General features: G+C 39.0%; 1 protein-coding gene across 1 annotated transcript in view; it reads right to left on the bottom strand.

Annotated features, from left to right (window-relative positions):
- The window catches only part of NUP107 (nucleoporin 107), a gene marked incomplete in the record, with an annotated part of 1,716,438 nt that overhangs the window by 181,310 nt on the left and 1,512,628 nt on the right, over window positions 1–22,500 (bottom strand). Inside the window, 1 exon segment of the mRNA XM_044088020.1 lies at window positions 20,207–20,332. Within this exon segment, the coding sequence (XP_043943955.1) occupies window positions 20,207–20,332 (126 nt within the window).

Raw genomic sequence — 22,500 nt, forward strand, 5'->3', positions numbered from 1 at the left:
CATCAAGTCTAGTGGTAGAAAAATTACGCACTGCCATCACAAGTCAAAATTCTCTGCATCACGCTGTTCTGTCATTTCTGGGGTATCTGGATAAGGTATCTGCCAAATAAAGTAATTTGCCTTTCATGTAGACTATTTTAAAACTGTACTTTTGCAATTTAAGCATCAATCTTTGCAATCTCACTGGAGAAGAATACATAGGTTTCTTTAGAATAGTAACTAGAGGTTGGTCAGTCTCACTGTGAATATAATTATGAAACTTAGAACATGCAAATACTATTGCCAAAAGCTCCTTCTCAATCTGAGCATACTGCATATCTCAGTTTGGGTTAGTGTTCTAGATGCATAGGCTACTGGTCTGCCCTCTTGAAGTATAATTGCACCAAGACCAAATTTTGGAGCATCACAGGAAAGAGTAACTGATTTGTTTATATCATAGTATCTTAAGGTAGGTAGGGTGGTAATTTTCTTAAGGTGTTCAAATGCTTTCTGGTGCTGTTCATGTTAGCGCTCTTAAAGGTACTGTCAAACTCACTGAAATCTGGTATAAACTTGCCTAAAGAGTTGACCATGCCTAGAAAATGTTGTAGATCTTGTACATTTATCTGGGTGCTGACATCTCAAGAATAGCTGTTTGCTTGGTTGGGTCTGGTCTCAAGTCTGTACACATAAACAAGTGTCCTACGTATGTAACTTCTGGAAGTCTGAATTTGCACTTCAGAAGATTGAGCTTCAAGTTTACTTCATGTGCTCTATCTAGAACTTTCTTGAGGTTTCTGTTATACTCTGCTTCACCACTGCCTCCCACTAATAGATAGTCTACTATTATGGCACAAGGATAACCTGAACAAATTTGCTCCATTGCATGCTGAAAGACTTCACTTACAGAATTTATTCCAAATGGCATCCTTAGGAATCTGTATCTGCCAAACAGAGTACCAAAAGTAGTTAGAAATTGAGACGCACGATCAAGCATCACTTGCCAAAATTAATTCTCTCATCCAAGACGGAGAAAACAGTGGCATTCGGTATTAAGGCTGCGACCTCTTCGACTGTGCATTGGATGATCCGGTCTCTTTAATGGTTGGTTCAGATCTCCTGGGTCAATACATATTCTTTACAGTGAAAGAAATGCTCTGTAATGGCGGTACTTTGCGAATAGACACACCCAGCACAAGAAACTTTTCGAACTGGGTATACTTTGACTGTATTGCATGAAACAGCATTTCACGAATTGCACTTTGCACACAATAAACTTTTTGAAACACATGCACACACTCTAAGCACTTATTTACACACTTTGAAATACTTTGAATAACTTTAGTTATGCCCTTGATACAATACAAATTCGTAGTTATGCCAAAACATAGTACTTTGCCAAAATGCATGCAGTCGCTTTGCTTTATTTTTGCTTAAAGTGCCCCCCCCCCCGTTTTGCCTTATTACATTTGTTGTGGCTTGTTTAAGCCCTTTTGATGCCCAATATACTTTTCTTGTGCTTGTTTTATGCTAAACATGCCCAGTTTTGCTTTGAACACACTCACCTTACTTTAAACATGCTCATTTTTATCTTTAAACTCATTTTGCTTTACTGTTAATCATTTCAAATACCTTTATTTTACACATTCTTTTAGCCAACAAACTTTTGTGCCTTCCGCTTGCTCAATAATGCAGTCTATGCCCTTGTAATGCCCTGTTTCATCTTTTTATCAAATAAACAGTTTATGGTACTTCTCATTGCCTTTAATTCTTTTCTGGCTCTTATTGTACTTGTTTCTCTTGGTTTTATCTTCACTGTCATCGCTGCACCTCAAGGCTCTGGATTTTATTCTCTTCTATCCCGGTTCTGACACCATGATGCTCTCCTACTTTGGACACAATAGAAGACTCTTTGTGGGTTTCTGTTCAAGCAGCTTTATTCTATAGAAACACATTATAAAGGTTTACTGACTAACGTTAAGTAACTTATATACAAACTAGCAACTGCAATCATGCATGTTCTCACTGTGGCTGCTCTTACAAAATGGCACTAGGGAGTGCACTTATACAGCCTTGACATGCTCCTTAAAGCTACATCACACTTCACTTGCAATCTGATCTACAAGAAGCATTCAAGGCTTACTTCAGCATGGCTTTGCCACACCCACCATAACCATGATAAAACCTAAAAACAGCAAACTAACTCCATCGTCAGTGATACAATAACTCACTATTAGCTGGGGGAAATACATACTACATAAACTTAATGTTCACCAGTATACCACACCCAGGATATGAAGAAGTGCTACCAAAGCACTAACAATGATTAAGTGGAGCCATAGAATGCTCATCATCAACAACAACATAAAAAAAATCTGTAAAGCATAAAATGGAGCAGAATAAAATGATGGCCAGCAGTTATAAAAGTAAAGCAACTTTAATGAAATGCCTTACACACAGACTTGGTCAGATTATATGTCATATGTACATTCCTTGCATTACAATTTTTATACAACTCTTCCATACACAGTTTTTCAAAAACTTCCAGCACTGGATGACTTGCTGGAATGTAAGTACTAGGTTTGTTAAATTGAAATGGCATTACATCAGATTTAATACTTGCAAGGTTCAACTTTAACATTACATTCATTATAAAACGAGTCCAAAATAAAGTCTTTATTTTGATGCCATGAAATGCCAGAACCACCACTAATGCCTTAGCTAAACATGTCATTCACAAAGGGGACACGCACAAATTGCATTTCCTAGTCATAGAAAAAACTAGACTGGATGGGAGACGTGGAGATGTTAAAAACAAGACACAAAAATGAAACCCGCTGGATTATTAAATTAAGAGCTGATAGTGGCATAGTGGCAGTGTTTTGAATGACAAAGTCTCCATCAACCCCATACTGAAACCCAGACCTCTGCGTAGATAACACAGTTTTAATAGGATGTTAAACAATGTGTGTATACTGGTGGGGTAGCAGGGTAACATGTTTCTTTTACAAAAAAAATATTTTTTATTTTACAGGTGTTTTATATACAATTTGTATTTTGTATAGATATACATATACTAAATAGGTAATGTGGCTATAGCTACATATTTTATTACACAGCTTTGAGTGTAATTAGTTTGAGTAAATGCATTTAGTACTAGCTGTTTTTGCAGTAGCAATGACTGTGTTCCTTTAAATGTGCAACAAGCAATCAGGAAGGTAGTGCATTTGAATGCTAAGCATCGTATTTAATGGATGAAGGTGTTTGACTAATAGTATCGTTTGAAGAAGCAGTCTTTGTAACTGTGAAAGTGCTTACATTTGGATTCTATTAAAGACGTTTTACTTTTACAACTGCTGGCCATCATTTTATTCTGCTCCATTTTATGCTTTTCCTGTTGGTTGTCCTGTGGAGCAAGCTATTCATCTGGTGTATTGTACTGTTGTGCTTTGGATTTATACAAAAAAAAAATATGTGCTTACCATATCACCTAATCTAAGTGTAACATCCACAAAAGGTGCTCAGCTGACTTTCTTCTCCTGCAGTACCAAGTTCTATTATTTTTCCCTTCAGCTCTCATACTTGGGGGCACCTGCACCTTCTTCTGGCACAAGCTATAAGGTCCCAGAATAGGAGACAGTATCTAGACACACTGTGCCCTCCTAAGCAAACACTTAAATAAATAAATAAATAAATAAATAAAAAATAGTAAAACAGGAAATAAGTAAAAGAGTGGATAAGGATATATTCAGTCTGACATGCAATGAATTCCAGCAGCAGCTGCTGCATGGTGAGGCTGTTCAGACACAGGTAAGGACAGTGAGGAGGACTCCCCTCAGATCAACTCATATGGCGAGTAAATATCTATTACCACTGATATCAGGAGCCCCTGGGTTGGTGTAGAGCAGGGAGAGAAATCTTAAGTAATATAATTAAACCTCTTAGGAAGTGAAGTTGGAGAAATGCCAGAAAAGGTGACAGCTCAAGAGGCTAAATCCTGTAACATGAAGGTGCCAAAGGCAACGACTTTGTAGTCATGGTCTAAGCAATAGTCCTCGATGCAGGTTTAAACTAAAGGTACACAATGACTATGGACATGCCCACAATGGAAACACTTGTGATGCAAGTACTGGTCAACAGTCATATTCCTGGTAGAGCGGCCTTTAAAATCACCACCTTTAAAACAGGTGCTATACATTCATCTTTAGGTAAAATACAATGTAGACAGGAATCCACTTAGAAAGAATTTACTTAGCAAATGACTGACACTCCTTGCCTGAAGGAAGAGAGATGAAGAGCTATTCAGTCTTCAAAAACAAATGCAGTAGCTTCAGATAAAATCCAGATTGATGCTGCATATCTCCTGGATTTTGCCCCCCCCCCCCCAAAGATAACAGGGAAATAAAGAATGAAAGGATAATTCTGACACCACTTCCATAAGGAATGTGGGCTAGTCTTAACAGACCTCTAATCCTTATGAAAGATTACAGATCAAATAAGGGCATAAAAATAAGACATTTTTTGCAGCAACTGCTCTGTGAGGACCATTCTTGATGAGTCCGAATAAATAGGTTCATCTGCTCTACTTATCACAATGTAATTTTTTCTTGTAAGATTCCATGCTTAGGGTCAGGCACAAATTGTGATGATATGTGCTGACTACATAAGTGTGCCTAGCCCCTGAACCAATCACTTCACACCCAATTACCAGTTAGCGGCCTTGCATCAAATCAAGACCCAGCACTGCAGTTTGACACCTGTGCTGCTAGCTAATATACTAGTATGAAATTGCCCACTTACAGGAAGCCCAGCAGCCAAGGCTGGAAAGAGACACTGTCACACTCAGGGAAGTGATGGAAGAGTACTTGTCAGTTAAAGCCTACTTTCACAGGTCAATTGTTGACAATAGGAAATGTGATTGTTATATGTAATACAGGGGACCCTGCTTGATGGGTTTTGTCAGTGGGGTGAATCTCAACTGATAAATAAGGAAGGAGCAGGAATACAGCCCAAAAGCCTGAGTTGTAAAGTCAGATGTACCAAAGGAAGACACGACCAAGAGTCATGGTCAAGATAGTAACACTTGGTGAAAGTACACAGTACGAACCAAGTGGCTGAGATGCAAATGTTTGAAATGGAGACATTTTTGATATACACAGGGGTGGAACATGCCTGTGTATTCTCTGTGGCTGAAGTCACATAGGAGGCCGGTGTTCACAGGGAGGGTACAGCCTTAAAGGCGGGCAGGGCCAGTTAATTACATCATACAAAAGGAGAAGTAGTAGATGGTGAAGGGTATGACCAAGGTGCATATGGGAGGTTAGGGCTTAAGTGCAAAAATCTTGATCTCTGGTTTGATCATGGCTTCCACTTCCAGCTAGCTTGACTCTTGCAGCCTGGAATGAATACGTCTGTACAGTGGCCAGAAGGGTAGGTCTAGATGGTCAGCACGAAAATCAGGGGAATAATAAAATGGAAAAATTGGGAGCACAAAGATTTAGGCTGGTACATGGAGTCAGAATGTACACTGGACAGAGGCATGCAAATCAAAAAGAGTGCAGCAGATTTAACAGAATTCAGGAATGCGTAGAACTGTAGTCTTCTTCTTTCGGCTTTTCCCGGTTAGGGGTCACCACAGCGGATCACGTGTCCACTCATGATTGGCAGTGGAGTTGTACAGTGTTGAGTTGCCAGCCTGGCACCCAAACTTCCACAGAAGGCACACACACATACACACACACACACACACACACACACACACCTAGGGCCAATTTAGAGTGTCCAATCCACCTACAGCATGTCTTTGGGATGTGGGAGGAAACCGGAGCACCCAGAGGAAACCCACGTGACCACAGGGAGGACATGCAGACTCCGCACAGAAGGCACCCCAGCCGAGAATCGAACCGGAGAACCTCTTGCTGTGAGGTGGCAACACTAACCGCTGCACCACCGTGGCTGCCCAATGCGTAGAACTGTGGTAACCAGCAAAAAATATATGAGTTGCTATTCACTACCAAAGACTTTCAAAATCAGATCTAAATATTCAAAAAGAGGCACAATCTGAATCTCCAGAATGAAACAATTCTCAACTGGGAAATTAATTTCTAATGGATGTTTTCTGATACAAGATCCCATAAGGAAGCACTGAGAATATCTACAACAGCCACATTTTTATTTTCTTGATTCAGCTGACTGAAAAATCAGTCTTGTAAGTGATGGCAACTGCAAATGTCTGTTGGGGAATCAGGTAATTCAAAATGAAGCCTGCTTACAGTGAAAGAAATCAACGTCTTTACAGGCCGTCTATGTAATGCTAGCAGTTTCTATTTTCAGGAATGCAAAACCCTAGCAATCCTCTTTCCACTGCCAAATGGACATAGCAGAACACAATGCTGTTCAGATGCCAAGTGTGCAACTTGAGAGTGAAGTCCAGTGTTGTCAAGTGACAGAGGTCATTTTGCAACCATTCATTTTGCCTGGTTCCTAAAAAGTAGTAGTATCATTATTTAAAAGACGTCATGTTTACTGAAGCCCACACCCATGCACCCAAAAAATGGGAAATGTTCATTGTCAATGCACATATTTCTGACTTTCATTCAAACTGCATGCCCTCCTTAAAGTGAAACAGACAGGGAGGCTTATGGCTACACAGAAAAAAACCCAAGAATGGTGCTGTGCATGAGTAAATGACAGGCAAATAAAGGACCTAACTCCAGAAGTCCCATGTGATGATCCTCTCACAAAAGTTGAGTACACTCATCAGAAAAATCTTTGTACGGAATTCTGGACTGAATTGACTCAACAGGAAAATTCCCAAGCAGTGCAAAGGACACTCAGAAGGATACATAGGGGATCAGAGAAAATGAACAGAAAACACTGAAGAACCAGTATTCTAAAAGAGATTTTTGCCTTGAGATTGCATCCATACCATAAAGTTAAGTGCATGCCTGTAAACTGAATATACACAGTCCAAATGTCTACTGTGATCATATTCCTGAAATAGGCAATTAAGGCTACAACTACCCTAAGTTGTCAAAAATGTTTATGGTCATCTTGGTGGCAGAAAATGCAAATGGGCAACCACTCAGACGGTGTTTATCTTTTTTCTTGGCTTAAGCAAAATAAATGAACAGTTGGAATGTCTTGCATGCAGGTGCTACTCAAGGAAGAAACAAAGATGTATGCAAGAAAGGCCTCTTCTCTCTATTTGGAGTTTGAGAAAAATACCGAAGACTGGACTGACCAATTAAGTGTGTGCTCTGATAATATTTTTGTGAGGAAACAGACCTTGTTTGCAGGGAAACATAATCCTTATGGGAGGATAAAGGAGGACATTTGCAAAATAGCTGGATATTCAAGATTCCATCTGGAATAAATCTTACCAGAGGAAAAACAGTCCAGAAGATAAAGCTTCCAAAGAAGCTGGCTTGAAGACTGGGTGTATCAGACTCTCTGTCCAAGCACAGGGCTAGGTTACAAATGGTGAACTGAAGAGGAGTTCCGTGAAAGAAGTGCTGTTTTGCACCTTAGCTCAACTTTTAATACATTATGGGAAGCTGAAAAAAACAGTGCGTGTCCTCAGACTATTTAAATTCTCAAACTTAAGTCAAAGTAGTATTTCTGGTAGTCCAAGTAATTCTGAACAGCCATGGTATGAATATGATTGAATACCCCTTTTTTAATTATTCAAATGATGCAGTAAGTCTAGTACATGTAGAAATCTTAGCTTCAAAATCAACAAAAAAAATGCAGTAACTCTCTCTGAAAGATCAGATGGGAAGGAAAGAGCTCTTCTAAATGAGCTGCACCCTCAGTCTCAAGGAGATATTCTGTACAAGAACCAGTACAGGACGAATGCTAGCCTAAAACAGACCATCTAAGGACAGAAAAGTCAGAGACCTATGGGTCCATTAAAGGCCATCGGGATGAGAGCACGTTTTACCCGTTTATGACTGACAGGCAGGTCAGCAACAAGCAGATTCAAAGGTTCGATGTTAGTTCCTATAGTAGTATTGCAAGGCAAACAGCTTCTAAAAGAAATGGATTAAAAGCTGTCCTACAGAGATAAAGAGGTCAAATTTAAGTAATACTGTTAAGAGACTATAATGAGATTACTGATATCTTTCAAAAACCTTTTTCAAATCCTACAACTTTTAATTGTAAGGAATCATTCTATCTTTCAGATAGCTGGTTTAAAAGGCCAAAGAACATGATGCTATATTCAATAATGGATCAGATCTACAAAGTGATGTACAATGAACTTCCTGCAGTAATCAGACACTTTTTAAAATTACACATGCTACAAAATAGTAAAAATCAAAATTTAAATTGTCTGACAATGCCCCTACATCTTAAATGCGTACCATTTTTCTATGACCTAAGCATTTATTCTGCAACTGCAAATTATGTTCTTTTTCCTCAAGTCTCAAGATGGCAGATTCAATGACATTAGAGGAGGAAGTCATTCCTACCGCACAAGGTATATATCTTCTGCTGACAGTGACCTAGGCATCAAGACTCTGATTACTGGTTCAGGTGCTGAGAGGAGGGAAAGAGATGGCAGCTGTCTGCTTGCCTATTCTAGTAAGGTGGGTTCGGAGGTTCTACTGATGATTAGAGGTACTTCCCATTGAACAGAGGATTGTGCTGCAATAACCTGACAGATCACGGTTAGTCTGTCATGGGACAAGTGGCAGCCAGCTGATGCTGTGATGAACATATCAGTAAACTCTGCCAGTTACAGTCCCTTTCCCCTTCACTTATTAAGAATCCACTTGGCAGCTGTCAGGATGATACCACACTAAGACACTTATCTCTTTCACCCTGGTCTACTTGTCTCTCTCCCAGCTGCAGAGGCCACAGTCTGAAGGGGTAAAATGGACAAGTAATGGTGAAAGGGAAATGTGAAAGACTCAGAGGGGGCTAACCTATCAGTTCTATTTCTATATAGTCGTTACCTGCACCAGCCAGTGGAATCAGACTCTACTTCAAAGGTGGACGGTAAATACTAAGTAAATACAAAAGGGACATTAAAGCCTATGGGGAGGGTATGGGCATATCCTAAACCGCCCCCTTCACAAGGTAATTATTTGGTTTCCATTGTGTGTAATTTGGGAAGAACTAGGAACTCCATCATGGAAGAGAGGGCAAATTCCAGTGTTACCATCCAAGGGGAGTCCAATAATTCATCACCTGGAGAGGAAATTTGACGGAGTGATTGTTTGGCTCAACAACAGCGAGCTTCCTTTACTGTCCAGGAGACAGACCAGTCAAATTTTCAGAATTCAGCCTCTCATCATCTCTCCTACCAGGGCCGGAAGACCAGGAACAAATCCAGGAACAGGAGGAATTAGATGAGTCCCAGGATGTAAAAGTCCAGCTTTCTAGAAAGACATTTGTTATTACTACCAATACTGATTTGGACTTCAACATCTATAACGTTTCTGAATTTCACTTTTCCAGTGAACTGGTGGAATTATTAGCCAAGTGCCTCAATTTCGTCCCTACCAAAAGGGCGGATCTGGCTAAACCTTTACTGGAATTGAAGTTATTTGTCAGAAAGTTAAATTTGCTCTTCTTGTTGGGCCAGGGTTCTAGAGATTTGGGTGTTTTTAACATCCCTAGTACCTATAATCCTCCTTTCTGTCCATCACTTGAAGTGTTCGAACAGATTTGTGAACTGGACATCCGTCATCTATTATGCACACCCTCTTTATCCCATGATGTAACGTTTAACATTAGTAAGACAGATAGAAAGAGATCTTTTGGATCTTCTTTGTAAAGCACCAGTTAGAGTCATGGCACCTGATAAGGGGGGAGGCTTGGTAGTGATGAACCAATGTGATTATATCAGGAGAATGGAGGATATTTTGTCTACTGATACTTACAAGGAAATATCTAAGAACGAGTTAAATATAGGCATTGCTAGAATTGTAGGTTATTATAACGATATGTTTATTAATAATACAATAGAACTACATTTATTTAATTGCATATCTATACCAGCACCTAAAATTCCTATAATTTTCGGTTCTCCCAAAATTCACAAAAAGCTTGACGACCCCCCTATGCGCCCGTTGGTCAGTGCTAGAGGGAGCATAACCTATGCAGGGGCTAAGGTGGTTGATTCTATTTTGAAGAAATATGTAGCGAGTGAAGTTCAGATTTCAAATAACTCTTGGTCATTTTTGTCAAGAGTAAATCAAACCCCTTATAGAGCTGATAGTTATTTTTTTAACTACAGATGTGAGGGATTTATATTCTTCTATCCCTCATACAGTGGCACGGGATTGGATTCCGATTTTGATGAATGTCAACGGAGCACCCAAGGAGGAAATACAATTGGTCAGCGAATTGCTGGATATAATTTTATCCAACAATTACGTATCCTTTAACAACAAATACTATTTACAGAAAATCGGGGTACCTATGGGTTCTCCATGCGGTGCTAGTGTAGCGAACTTGGTGATGACATTTTAGGAGAAGGAATATGTATTTACATATCCTCTGTTTCAGGAAAATGTATTGTTATATACACGCTTTTTGGATGATATTTTTATCATCCTAAAAGGAGAAATAACTACAGTGGATCTACTTTTAAATCACTTCAACTCTTCTACTGATTTCTTAAAATTCACTTTCAATGTGGAAAGTGACAGAATTTCTTATTTGGATGTTGATCTTTCTAAAGAGAAGGAAATTAATAGTTACATAGCTAGAATACACCGCAAAGAAACATTCTCTAACAGCTACCTCCAATTTAGCAGTTGTCACCCATTTTCTCAAAAGGAATCAATCATTAGGGGGCAACTGGTGAGGGCTGCGAGAATGGTGACCCGAGATAGTGATTTTGTTAATGAATGTAAATTTATGGAGAGTCTTTTCTTAAGGAGAGGGTACCCGGCTGATATAATTTTGGACTTGGTTTGTGAAGTCCATAATAAGCGGGTGTCAGGTTTTTATGTTCCCATATTAAATTCTTCCAATACCAGTGAGAATACAAGTCCAGCAGTTAAAGCTATCAAGATAATCCACCCCTTTAGTCTTATTCTCACATATAATGTGGATGTAAAGGATATTATTTCTATTATTTATAAGAATTGGAGTTATCTCATGCAAGATGGGCTGTGTACAGCAAATGCAAGGGAATTCCCCAAAATAACATTCAGGAGGGGTAAAAACCTAAAAAATATCTTGGAGTCCCGGTATGAGCCTATGTTGGCCAGATCTGGCATGTATAAATGTAACATGTGCCGGTATTGTAAGTTTATTATGGTGGGCTCATCTTTTGTCATCAGAGAATTTAGATATACTATTCAAGGTAGATTCAACTGTACCAGTTCAGGAATTGTTTATTTAGCCCGATGTTTCTCATTGCCCAGTTTTCTACATCGGCAAGACCGATAGAAAACTAAATGAGCGTATCTACGAACATACATACGCAATTAGAAAAGGTAAGGTAGAAAATGCATTGGCAAAACACGTAAAGGAAAATCCTTCCCACCTTTTCTCATTTACTATCATTGATCATGTTAGATCGGATGGCAGGGGTGCCGTTGATTCTCTCATTTTAGAGGGAAGAAAGCTGCTATGGCAACTAAGATTGGATGCCTGCCACCACCCGGGTATCAACGATAGGTTGTCTATTTCTTGCATATTGAGATTAAAGAGCCTCATGAGATAGGGTGTAGCATTAGTTATTCTATTTCATTTTATTGTTGTTTTCACTTTATTTCAATTTCATCAGTACTAGGGATTATATATTTATTGTTCAATAGAATACTATTAGATTTAACTAGTGGGATATTATGGACTCACGTGTTGCAATTTTTATAATGATTTTTAATTATATATTTTTATTTTAAACAGAAGTAAGATATACTGTGTTTACTAAGAGGGAATCATGTTTAATTTTTTTCATACTTTTATACAATGGTATTCTAATGTTTTTTCTAAATATTTCTAGCGTTTTTATACGTCGTTAACTTGTTTTATTGCTTTAATCATTATGAAAGGGTATTTGTGCGAGTGGTGTTTTAAGTGACGTTTCAGTTTTTATGCTTTCAGTGTTTCTGAGGAAGTTGGTGAATTTTAAACTGACGAAAAGCTCGCAAAGAAGCTTAAGTTCATTAATAAAGTCTGTTATTTCAGTGTTACCGGTCACTTTACTGGATGTTTTTGAGGAGCGAAGGAGTGTAGTTTCCTTATTTTGGTACAGAGTAAATACTAAGTTTCTTAGTTAGTTAAGGAGATTTCAAAAGTCTCTCTATTTTTCCTTGTTCAAAATTTTGAAACGGCCTAAAAGAAATGGTCAGGCTGCTCCATGACAACTGGGATGCCAGCCAGTCTTAGATCTGGAAGACTATGTCCTCCGAGGAACAGATGACCCCTACAGCCTAAGCCATAATTCCTGCAACACAGTTTTCTAATTTCCTCACAAACACCACAACTTTAGTTTCAGACCAGACCGGTAAATCTTCCATAGCTTTTGTTTCTTACCCTGGGCCTCTGGCTTCCTCCCTTTTTTCCCTACAGGTTGGAGACTTCAGTTCCATCTGGTTTCAAATCCAGCATTGCCTTTACCTTGAATAAATTCTCTGGCTTCAGTAACATAGCTGAAGTAGGTAATTTATTTTTCACCGTTCTGCCAACTGACAACTGAGAGGGCGGTTTTAAGTCCCTGCAATGCAGCATTGTTATATTCTAAAACTGTAAGATCACAGCCTTTACAGCTATTGTTAGTTTTCTTGTCAGATTTTTCACTGTTTGGAGAGACATCTCTCTACTTGTCCATTATGTCTGAATTCCCACTACCACATACCTTCTGAATTTCTGAGTAATACACCGTGGACCACTAGTGAAATATGACCAGGTGCTCCATCTCCCAAGAATATTACATTAAGCATGTCTGCAATTGCGTCTGTCAGTGCTATTATTTCATGGCACTTGGAATAATATTCTACAGAAACAAGTAAAAGATACATGGCTTCATTAAACTGAAATATATTTGTACCTACTTGATTTTAATGATGATCTGCTATTGAACTTGCTACCATCTCTTCATCTGGACTTGAAATGAATACAACACAAATACTATTATCTTGTATGGTGACATCCTGAATAATAAATCTGAGGCTCTTTCTATGCAGTTTACTATTCTCATTTATCAAAAGCACATCATCTCAGTTGATTTAGTAGTAGTATTTTGTCAGCTTTCAACATTAAACCTTGGGTACAACATGGCAGTAGTATAAACTTTATAAAATCTATCTAGCATGCAGATTTCCTTGGCATCTGGGATTGCAATGGGAGCAAGAACCAGTGTGGACCTCTTCTCTGGATACAAAGACAACAGCTGGATCTGCCAAAGGGTTCTTATAAGGTATTTATGGAACTCATGGACCCTTTAAATACCTATCTGATTTCTTTCAAGCAGACGGTTGTCTCTCTGCTTCTTTGCAGACAGGCTGCAAGCATCCTCAAGAGCTCCCAAAACAGAAGGGATACACAAAGGTATAGGGGGAATCCAAGCTCAATAACTCAAAGTGCTTCTTTGCCTATGATACCTCCCTTTCTTCCCACATAAAGTACTCTTTCACTCTATCAATAATCTTTCCAAATGAGACTTCCTTTGTGGAAGAATCAAATGAAATAGTGTATTTTGTGTCAGTATCATATGCTAAAGGGGAAGGCATCTCAGAAGAGTAATTCAGGTTTCCCCCCTTACTATGCCAGAAGTCTGATTCTTCCTGTGCAGGTGTGTGTTCCCCCATTCTTCTTCCATAGGTGATTGCAGGCATAGGCAGATCTACACTTGGCTACTGGCTTTGCAGAGCTGGTAAGAAACCTGCAGCCAGGGTGATCCACTGTTTACCCTGCATCTAAGACCAAGATGTCTGCAGGGAGTTTAGGCCTGGTAATCTGTGGCTTACCTTTGGATCTTTTTAGTAGGAATGACTTCCTTGGAAGTCTTACAGCCTGGACTGAAATGCCCTCTTCCACATGGCCAATAATGTCCCCCTTCACTATAGTGGATATCCTTTCCTCCCCTTCAGAAAATGAGAAATATGCTTCAGCAATGGCTGGCAGGGAATGCGTCTCTCATGGAAACTGAACCCTTGTCATGGCTTGGCTTCCAAAATTTCTTTATCAGAGGCCTCAGGAAAACAGATTTTACGGTCCTGAGTCTGTGAATGCATTTCACTGGGCCTACATCCTTGAGTCAATCCAGGATGTTAGATACCCGAACCAACCATATCCCTTCTTCCCTTCTTTTCTTGATAGGTTTCTTTTTCGGGGAGCATCTGAGGACAAAGATGAAGTTGAGAATGCTATCAAGGAGAGTGTGAAGGCACTGAGCCGCCGCCTTCTCCTGACAAAGCAGTGATGCAGGAAGTACTGCCTATTACTGTGTGTTTACGGTGAATCTCCGACAGACCCTACAGTCCTTGATGTTGTGTTTTGGACCTAGGCAAAATACATAACAGTAATGAAGGTCTTCGTGACAAATTTATCTATCAGAGAAGCATTCACCGTTTTTTAGGTCACAAGATATGTCCAATGGCAGCAAACAAGATGTTTTAACCAGGAAATATTTATACTAAAGGAAGTTGAAAAAAGGGATATTCCCCAAGTGGGTGATTATCTGACCAAATAATGAAAGCTCAGAAACCACATAGAAGAATGGAATAAAAAATGTATTGAACCAATATAAGCTTATACAATTGCTTCTTTTGATATCTGTCTTGAGATGCTGAATATTTATCATGGGGTATTTAATTCTGCCTTGAGCTCTGGAGAAGGGCAAACCACTCCAGAATACAGGCACCAATGCTGTAAAGCACTCGCTGAAAAATATGACATAATAGAGCTGTGTATCTTTACTTATCTTATGCTGGAAAAATCCTAATGTATCAGAGTAGAAAGGGCATGGCTTCAAAGCTCTGGAAATCAAGACTAGATGTTCAGGCCTCCCCCTACAGCTGAAGTCCCAGTAGTCAGGCCAACTGCATCACTGATCAAAATACTGGTAACTGTGGAATTACCTGAAGAATCTCTAAATTCTTGTAGCAACCCTTTGTGCTCCTCTGGAGCAGAGTGCTGCACATTTTTTCAAATCTTTGCCTGACATTGTTTTAATATCAAAAAACAGTTAACAGACTTAACTAGTAAAATAACAATGAAAAAAGCCCACAAGAAACACGCTGCTTTATTAAAAGACCTCAAGTAAGTGCTCATTGTAATGTTACCTCAGTCTGAAGAAGTCTCTGATTTACTGCAGAGACACAAAAGCGCTTACTTAAGTTCATAGGTGTGTACTAGGCTAATGGCCCTGGAGCCTTTACAAGCCTAGCCTATAGGATTACCCTGGCATCATGCCACTCAATCTTAGTTCCTAGTGCCTCTGTCGAGTAGAGCCACTGGAGTGATTCCCCGGGGGGAATTTTCTATTTCCCATCCACTCATCAAGATTTCTCTTGAAGAGGGCCAGTGGGGTGCTCTGCTTGACAGGCATGGAAAGTCTATTCCATAGCATGGGCAGTCTCTGGGTTATGTACCTGTCCCTCCAGCATGTTCTGTTGATTGTGGTAATGATGTTGAGGTCCCTGGAGCGTGTGGTGCAGAGGGATTGGGATTTCTTTAGATGTAGCATTTCTAACAGAGCTGGGTCAGACATGGCTTTATAAGTCAAGCAGAGATCGCCTCTAAGTAAGCGATATGAGACAGAGAACAGTTGGAGTTTTTTGCATCTGTCCATATAGGACAAGTGTTTAACACCTAGGATCCTCTTTGTGAGGTACTTTTGCGGCCTCTCCAGTTGTTGCAGGTGTCTAGTGAGGTACATGCCAAATGGGGCATTGTACTCTATGACTGCCTAATGAGAGAAGAGTAGAGGGAGATAATGACCTCTTTCTTCCTGGATGCAAAACCCTTGGTAATGAGATGTGCCACATAGAAGGACTTTCTAACCACAGTGGCAATTTGGTGGTCAAAAGAGTGGTTGCTGTCAACCTGTGTTCCCAGATCTCTTATAACGCCTCTTCTGTGTTCAGTGGACTACCATCAATGTGGTGATTCAAGGGAACAGAGTTTTTCACAAGGGGGATGACAACACATTTTTTGGCATTGAGCTTAAGGCCATGGTTCTGACACCAGTCGTTGGTGTCATTGAGGCCTTTCTGTAGGATGTCAACATCACTTAGGGAGTTAATAGCTCCCAACTTGCAATCATTTGCGAACTTTGTCAACCAGAGTCCCTTCATGTTGGTGTGGACTTCAGACAAGTAGATACCATACAGAAGAGGACCCAGGACCGAACCCTGTGGGACTTCACTCGTGACTGGTTGGCAGTCTGACTTGGAGTCTGCTACTTTCACACTGTGGGTTCTGTGAGCCAGTTTGCAACCCACCTAGTGATATAGGGGTCGATGCCTAGCTTATTGAGTTTTTCTATGATTCCTGAGTGGGGAATGGTATCAAAGGCCTTGGCCAGATCAAGGTAGGCTGTATGAACCACCTTGCCTTCATCCACAGCTCTGGTGACTGACTCAAAGAAGTTGAGAAAGTTGAGCAGGCATGATCTAACCCTTCTTCACAAAACCAAACTGTGTAGGATCCAGAGTTTGAGGATTCCCTATATCCTCGTTTATTAGGTCCATGATGATGCATTCCATAGCTTTGCATATCAGACTTGTCAGGCTAATTGGGCGATAATTCCCCGGGTCTGTAGTCACTCCTCCTTTGTGGAGAGGGATGACTGTAGCAGTGCACCATTTGGTAGGGACCAAGCCTGAGGTGAGGCTGTGACTGAACAGGGCACACAGGAGGTACCAGTTCACTCTGTAGTTCATGCAGAACACAGAAAGGGATATTATCAGGTCTCATAGAAGCTGTATTCCTGGCCTTGGACAGTGCTGTTTTAACTGTGCAGCAGTAATACTGGGTGCCTTGCAATCTACTGGTATTGTGATTGGTCCTTTGGGGGGGGGGGGGGGGGCAAAGTTAGCACTGAATCTGTCGGCCAGTATATTGGCAATATCTGTTGGCTCGGTAAAGAAGGTACCATTGTGCAGTAGCTCTCAGCAAATCTGGGTATTGCCGTAGAGATTCTTTACATAACTATAGAAGGCCTTGTGGTTGTCTTTACTATCTGCTGCAATTCTGTTTTCTTGAGGTCTTTTAATAAAGCAGTGCGTTTATCAGCTTTTTTTCATTGCTGTTTGACACTGTTTTGATGACAAAGATGCTAAAAATGGAAGTCAACAATTGATGTAGATCAGCTCAGTGATTAACATGGACTTGAAATAAGTTATTTATAATTATGCTGTGTTCTATATATATCTGTTATATGTAGCTCCTTGATGGATCAGTGTTTCACTTTCCTACAATGCACCCCCTACAGTCTAAGAGGAACCTCGAACAAAGTCTTTTGAAAAAAACTTTGCAAGGGTTTATGGTCCATTTCTACTTGAACTTCATTACTACAGAAATATTCACAGAACTTCTTGCATCAATATACTACTACAAAATTATTTTTCTATCTGGCCATTATATTTTTGTACTTTTGTAAATGCTCTTGACCCACAGGCAATTCAACTTCTTTTTTGCATGATCACAGCTCATTATTCATTCCGACCGGTTTCAACTTACAATAAAATCTTCTTATTCACGTAACAGCATTTTAATGCTGGTACTTCTGTAACTAGTTTTGTGGGCACATAATCTCTTTTTGTTCAAGCTATATCTTGCTCTAAAAGCCTTCTCAGGAGGATAGTAATTTCAGCTATATTATGTACAAACTGCAAAATGTTGCAGAAGTGTCATTCATGCCTGTTTCTAGATCTTTTAGCCTCAGTGCTTCAAAAAAGTATTATACTCTGTACCGGTGTTTAGTTCAAATTCAACACCTCACATAGTAATTCTCAGCATGTTTTGCCAAGAAAGTTATCTGCCTTCATCAGCTTCTATTGCACTTACATTTCATGGTGTCACCATGTAACTGTGATATCCCTGACTAATCTCTTATAAGTACTTTTAATGTAATACTTCTCTCTCCCTATTCACTCTTCTTACCCCACTAAGGCACCTCTTCTTTGTCCTGTCACTCCAGTAACACTTCCCTCTCTCACAACTCTCTGCTTCTCTCACTAAGGGTCCTCTTCCCTTCTTTAATCCAGCTGACTTCCTACACATCCCACCTTCCTATACTAAAATTTTTTACACCCATAGCCTAATTTTCATCTTCTGCATGCTAGCACATTTTTCCCTGATTACCCTTGTCTTTAAGCTTATACCACCTACTGCTTTCTACCAAGTCATCCACTCTCAACTCATTACTTTCCCTAAATATACCTTTTCCTTCTCTTTACTCACAACTGCCCCTATCCACTTCTTCATTAAAGTGAGAAAAGTGAAACTTAGAGCGTACCAAACAAACTGGATATCAGTAAACAGTCATTGTCAGTGATAAATCCACGCCAAGGATAAGAAAGCTCCAGCTTAATTAAAAAGATTTATTGAAGCGCTTTTCGTTTGCCTCCTAGGCAAACTTCCACAGAAACTCAACCTTAGAGCGTACCAAACAAACTGGATATCAGTAAACATTCACTGTCAGCGATAAATCCACGCCAAGGATAAGAAAGCTCCAGCTTAATTAAAAAGATTTATTGAAGCGCTTTTCGTTTGCCTCCTAGGCAAACTTCCTCAGAAACTTCTTCATTAACACATACTTCATCCTACCTTTAATATTAAAATGTATATATAACCCAATTACTCTAAAGTTGAACTCTGTTTATCAATGGTATAATTAATAGATGTAAGAAAGTATGTATGTTATGTATGACAACATGTATATCAACTGTCTTGTGTAAAATTTATACTCTGTATGTGGAGTTTTTCTCTCTGGGCCTCTGCTGAAAAAGGACCTGCGTCCAGTAGGACTTTTCCGGTAAACAAATGTAAAATAAAATAAATAATAAATAAATATAATTTTTCACTGCAATGTCAACAAATAGCTCATTTTCATGTTTCTGTTCAATAGCACACAATCTTGGAGACATTTATGTTATGCATCACTGCAAAATAATTTTTCCCCCTACAGCTTCTATACTATCGACACATTTCCATTCTCTCTCCTCTCCTTTAAGTAGGTATTTGCAAATTAAATCACTCTGTATTTATCCAGTTTCTGATAATGTCAGGTCCACTTCTCTCTCTCTCTCATCAAGTATGAGACCAACCAACATTCACAATCTTTGGCTTAATTCTTCAGTGCAATAACCATCATTCTTATCTCTTGTAAGGTCTTTGCCCTTGCAAAGAAAATGGTGAACAAACAGAAGTCATTTTTGGACAATAATTCATTAATTTCCCTCTAATTGCCGCTGTGTTTTCGTTTTTCCTCAGCTTGAAAGTAAAAGCATTAAACTCCTTCAAACCCCCCTCCCACCCGCCTCGCACGACTTACACAACACTGTACCTTTTTTGGTTATTAAGCTCACAGCGAGGAATAAATTGAATTTCTGGATTCGAAGCTTCCGGTCTCCTACTAAACTTCCATACAGGAACAGAAATCTTGGTAGCTGCTAATGGAACAGTTTTCAGACCACAAGTATACTTCTGCATATCTAACTACAGAAACTCTTAAAAATGCCCACTTCTACAAACTTGTGTCTTCATTTATGACACTGCCTAAAATTTGGATGTTTGTCAAAATACCCAGTAACAAACAGACTGAAAAATTTCCCGCCTGTAACTAAGCGTTACCATTTTAAATGTAAAAATAACCCTCATATATAGATTATATATATATATATATATATATATATAAAACACCTTAGGTGGGAGGAGGTTCAAAATCTATAAGAAAGCCTGAAATAAGATTGAACTGTACATCAAAATAATGCTGAAAATGAAATTTGGAACAATCATCATCGATTCTCCAGAAACAAAACTACATATGCTGGGAATGGCATACCACAAGAAAAATGCAAAACCAACCACAAAACAGCAAAATGAAAAGTTACATAAATACAGTGAAATAAGTAGTCAGTTAAATTCAATTATCCAGATATTCAGTCAGATTACCCAATGAATATATGCTTTCTACAGCTTGCATTGTAACACTTGGGATCGAGACAGCATTCTGTTATACTTGAATTAAGAAAAAGCTCAAGTATTTTTAAGTAATAACAGTCTATGAATTTTAGCTAAATATGTGTTTTGTTACCTCATACTTCTTTTCCTTATGCTCATGTGCTACTTTCTCCTTGAAACCAGCCTGTGCAGGTAAAGAAGGCTTTTGTGGCTTGGAATTCATATGCTTAAACCACTCATTGAAAGATTCATGGGCATCCTAAAGGGGAGAAATACAGGTCACTGATGAAAATATAAAATCATAAAAATGACTGATATGTTCACCTAGAGATGACACACTGGATAAGCTTCAGTCTGCAATGCCACAGCAGAAGGTTCTACAAATGAGTTTATCAAGCCATACATCAGAAAACAATTTTAAGTATATCTTAACTGTTCCTTTTATCTTCTTTTAACCTTGCAGACACCCACAAGAAGCAGCCAAATCTGAGGAGTACTTGTAGCAGTTTACATTGTGGATATTGCCCCCCCCCCCCATTCTTTCCCCTTTAAACAAAGAATTATGGTTGCTTATTTAAAGCTGCTTTCTTTCAAGACATGAAGATTGACACAACGCTTATGTAATAGGCAATGAAACCTAGCCAGGTATACCTCTTTAAATAAATTTTTAACAGATTTAAAAACGGGCTATGCCCCTAGTATGGGGGAGTAGGCTACTGTGGTCCCAAGCCACAAGGGAGTAAAGGAATTCCATCTATAGACCCCATGAATTGCAGGCCAATCAGCTTCAGAAGTATACTGTGCAATATGATGGAAAGATCATCATGGAGCTTACAGTTTCACCATAATCTAAACGAGTACTGTTCTGTCAAAGATAGATTTTGCATTCTTCACTTCATAAAACTTTGCATCCGTGTGATTACTGCCCTTGGTTTAACGTTTAGTTGTCCACATAGCTTAATTATATAGCAGGCAAGCATTCAACATTGTACCCATGATGGAGTTCGACATAATCTTAGGGATCTGAAGGTAAATGAAGCCATAATAACTTGGGACCACAACTGGCTACATTGTCAAACACAAGAGGCAAGAGTAGGAGTACTTCTATCCTCACCAACTATATGGACACCAATGAAGTCCCGATAAGTGAGAGCCAAGTCCATCACTACTACAGGGGGAACAGGTAACACAATAAAACTACAAAGCCACCTCGTGGGTGGTCTTACTTATCTTACTGAGTGATTTTTCTGTCTGCTAGAACAAAAAAAATTGACATACTGTAATAAAATGACCAATCTTTCTGTCTTACAGAATAAAGTTTGACACACTGCCAATCATATGACTGGAAATGGAGTTAAGGAAGAAAGTAATATAAAACTGCTCTTGCAAGCTTCTTAGTATGTTAAAAGATCAAAAAGAAATAATTAAGAATAACAAAGACCAACCACTCCCTTTATGGACAGACTTATACCATGAGGGTATTTATTATAAAATAAAACTCCCAAACCGATAAAACAACCAGTGAAAAAAACAAAATGTACTAAGAAAAAACAATTAACACTGGTTGTAACAAGGCTAAAAACAAAAGCATTTAATGGCGTAAGTGCTTTCACGGATACACCGCTTCTTCAGACTACAATCAAAAAAACATCATCACATTTAAATGCTAAAACAATCAAACTAATTATGACATTATACAATTAGAACCTAGCTTACTTAAAGGAACACTGTATAGCAACTCTTAAAAACAATAAAATCAATGCTTCAGTGGCTTTGCCTTGAGAAAGGGTTTAAGTGAAACCATGCTGTTCAAGCCCAGAGGCTTGTCAGCATGGAATCGCAAAATCCATTCTTGTTCAACTAGTTCAGTAGCATTTTTAAAGTCTCCCCCCTTTCTTCTTAGCAGCTACAATCTGAAGTACTAAAAACTTAAATGTGTAGTCCCATGCCTTCCTTCATGTTATGCATAGGTAGTGTACTGTTTTCTTTCATATTCCTGATGTCCCTAAAATGTTCTAATATCCTATCCTTAAGGCAACAATTCGTTTTACCTACATAGAAAGAAAAACATTTAAAACAGTAGCTAAAATAAACATTACAAGTCCTACAGTCAGCATAGATACTGGGGTCAATCTTAAAACCTAAACTGGGATGTGTAAAAGGTCCTCCATTGTGTATAGTTATATACAAAGTAAAGCCACTGAAGCATTGAAAGAGTTGCTATACAGTGTTCCTTTAAGTAAGCTAGTCTGAAGAAGCAGTGTATCCGTGAAAGCGCTTACTCCATTAAATGCTTTTGTTTTTAGCCTTGTTACCAACAGTGTTATTGTTTTCTCTTTATACCATGAGGGCATGCTGGTTTGGCTGAGTACATACTCCTTTGTCAAACAGCTTAAAAAGTCTGCTGGAGAATGGCACCTAATCATG

Source organism: Protopterus annectens, chromosome 11.part0 (genome assembly GCF_019279795.1).
Source record: "Protopterus annectens isolate FY-2018-M chromosome 11.part0, PAN1.0, whole genome shotgun sequence".
In the NCBI taxonomy this organism is placed as follows: Eukaryota; Metazoa; Chordata; order Ceratodontiformes; family Protopteridae; genus Protopterus; species Protopterus annectens.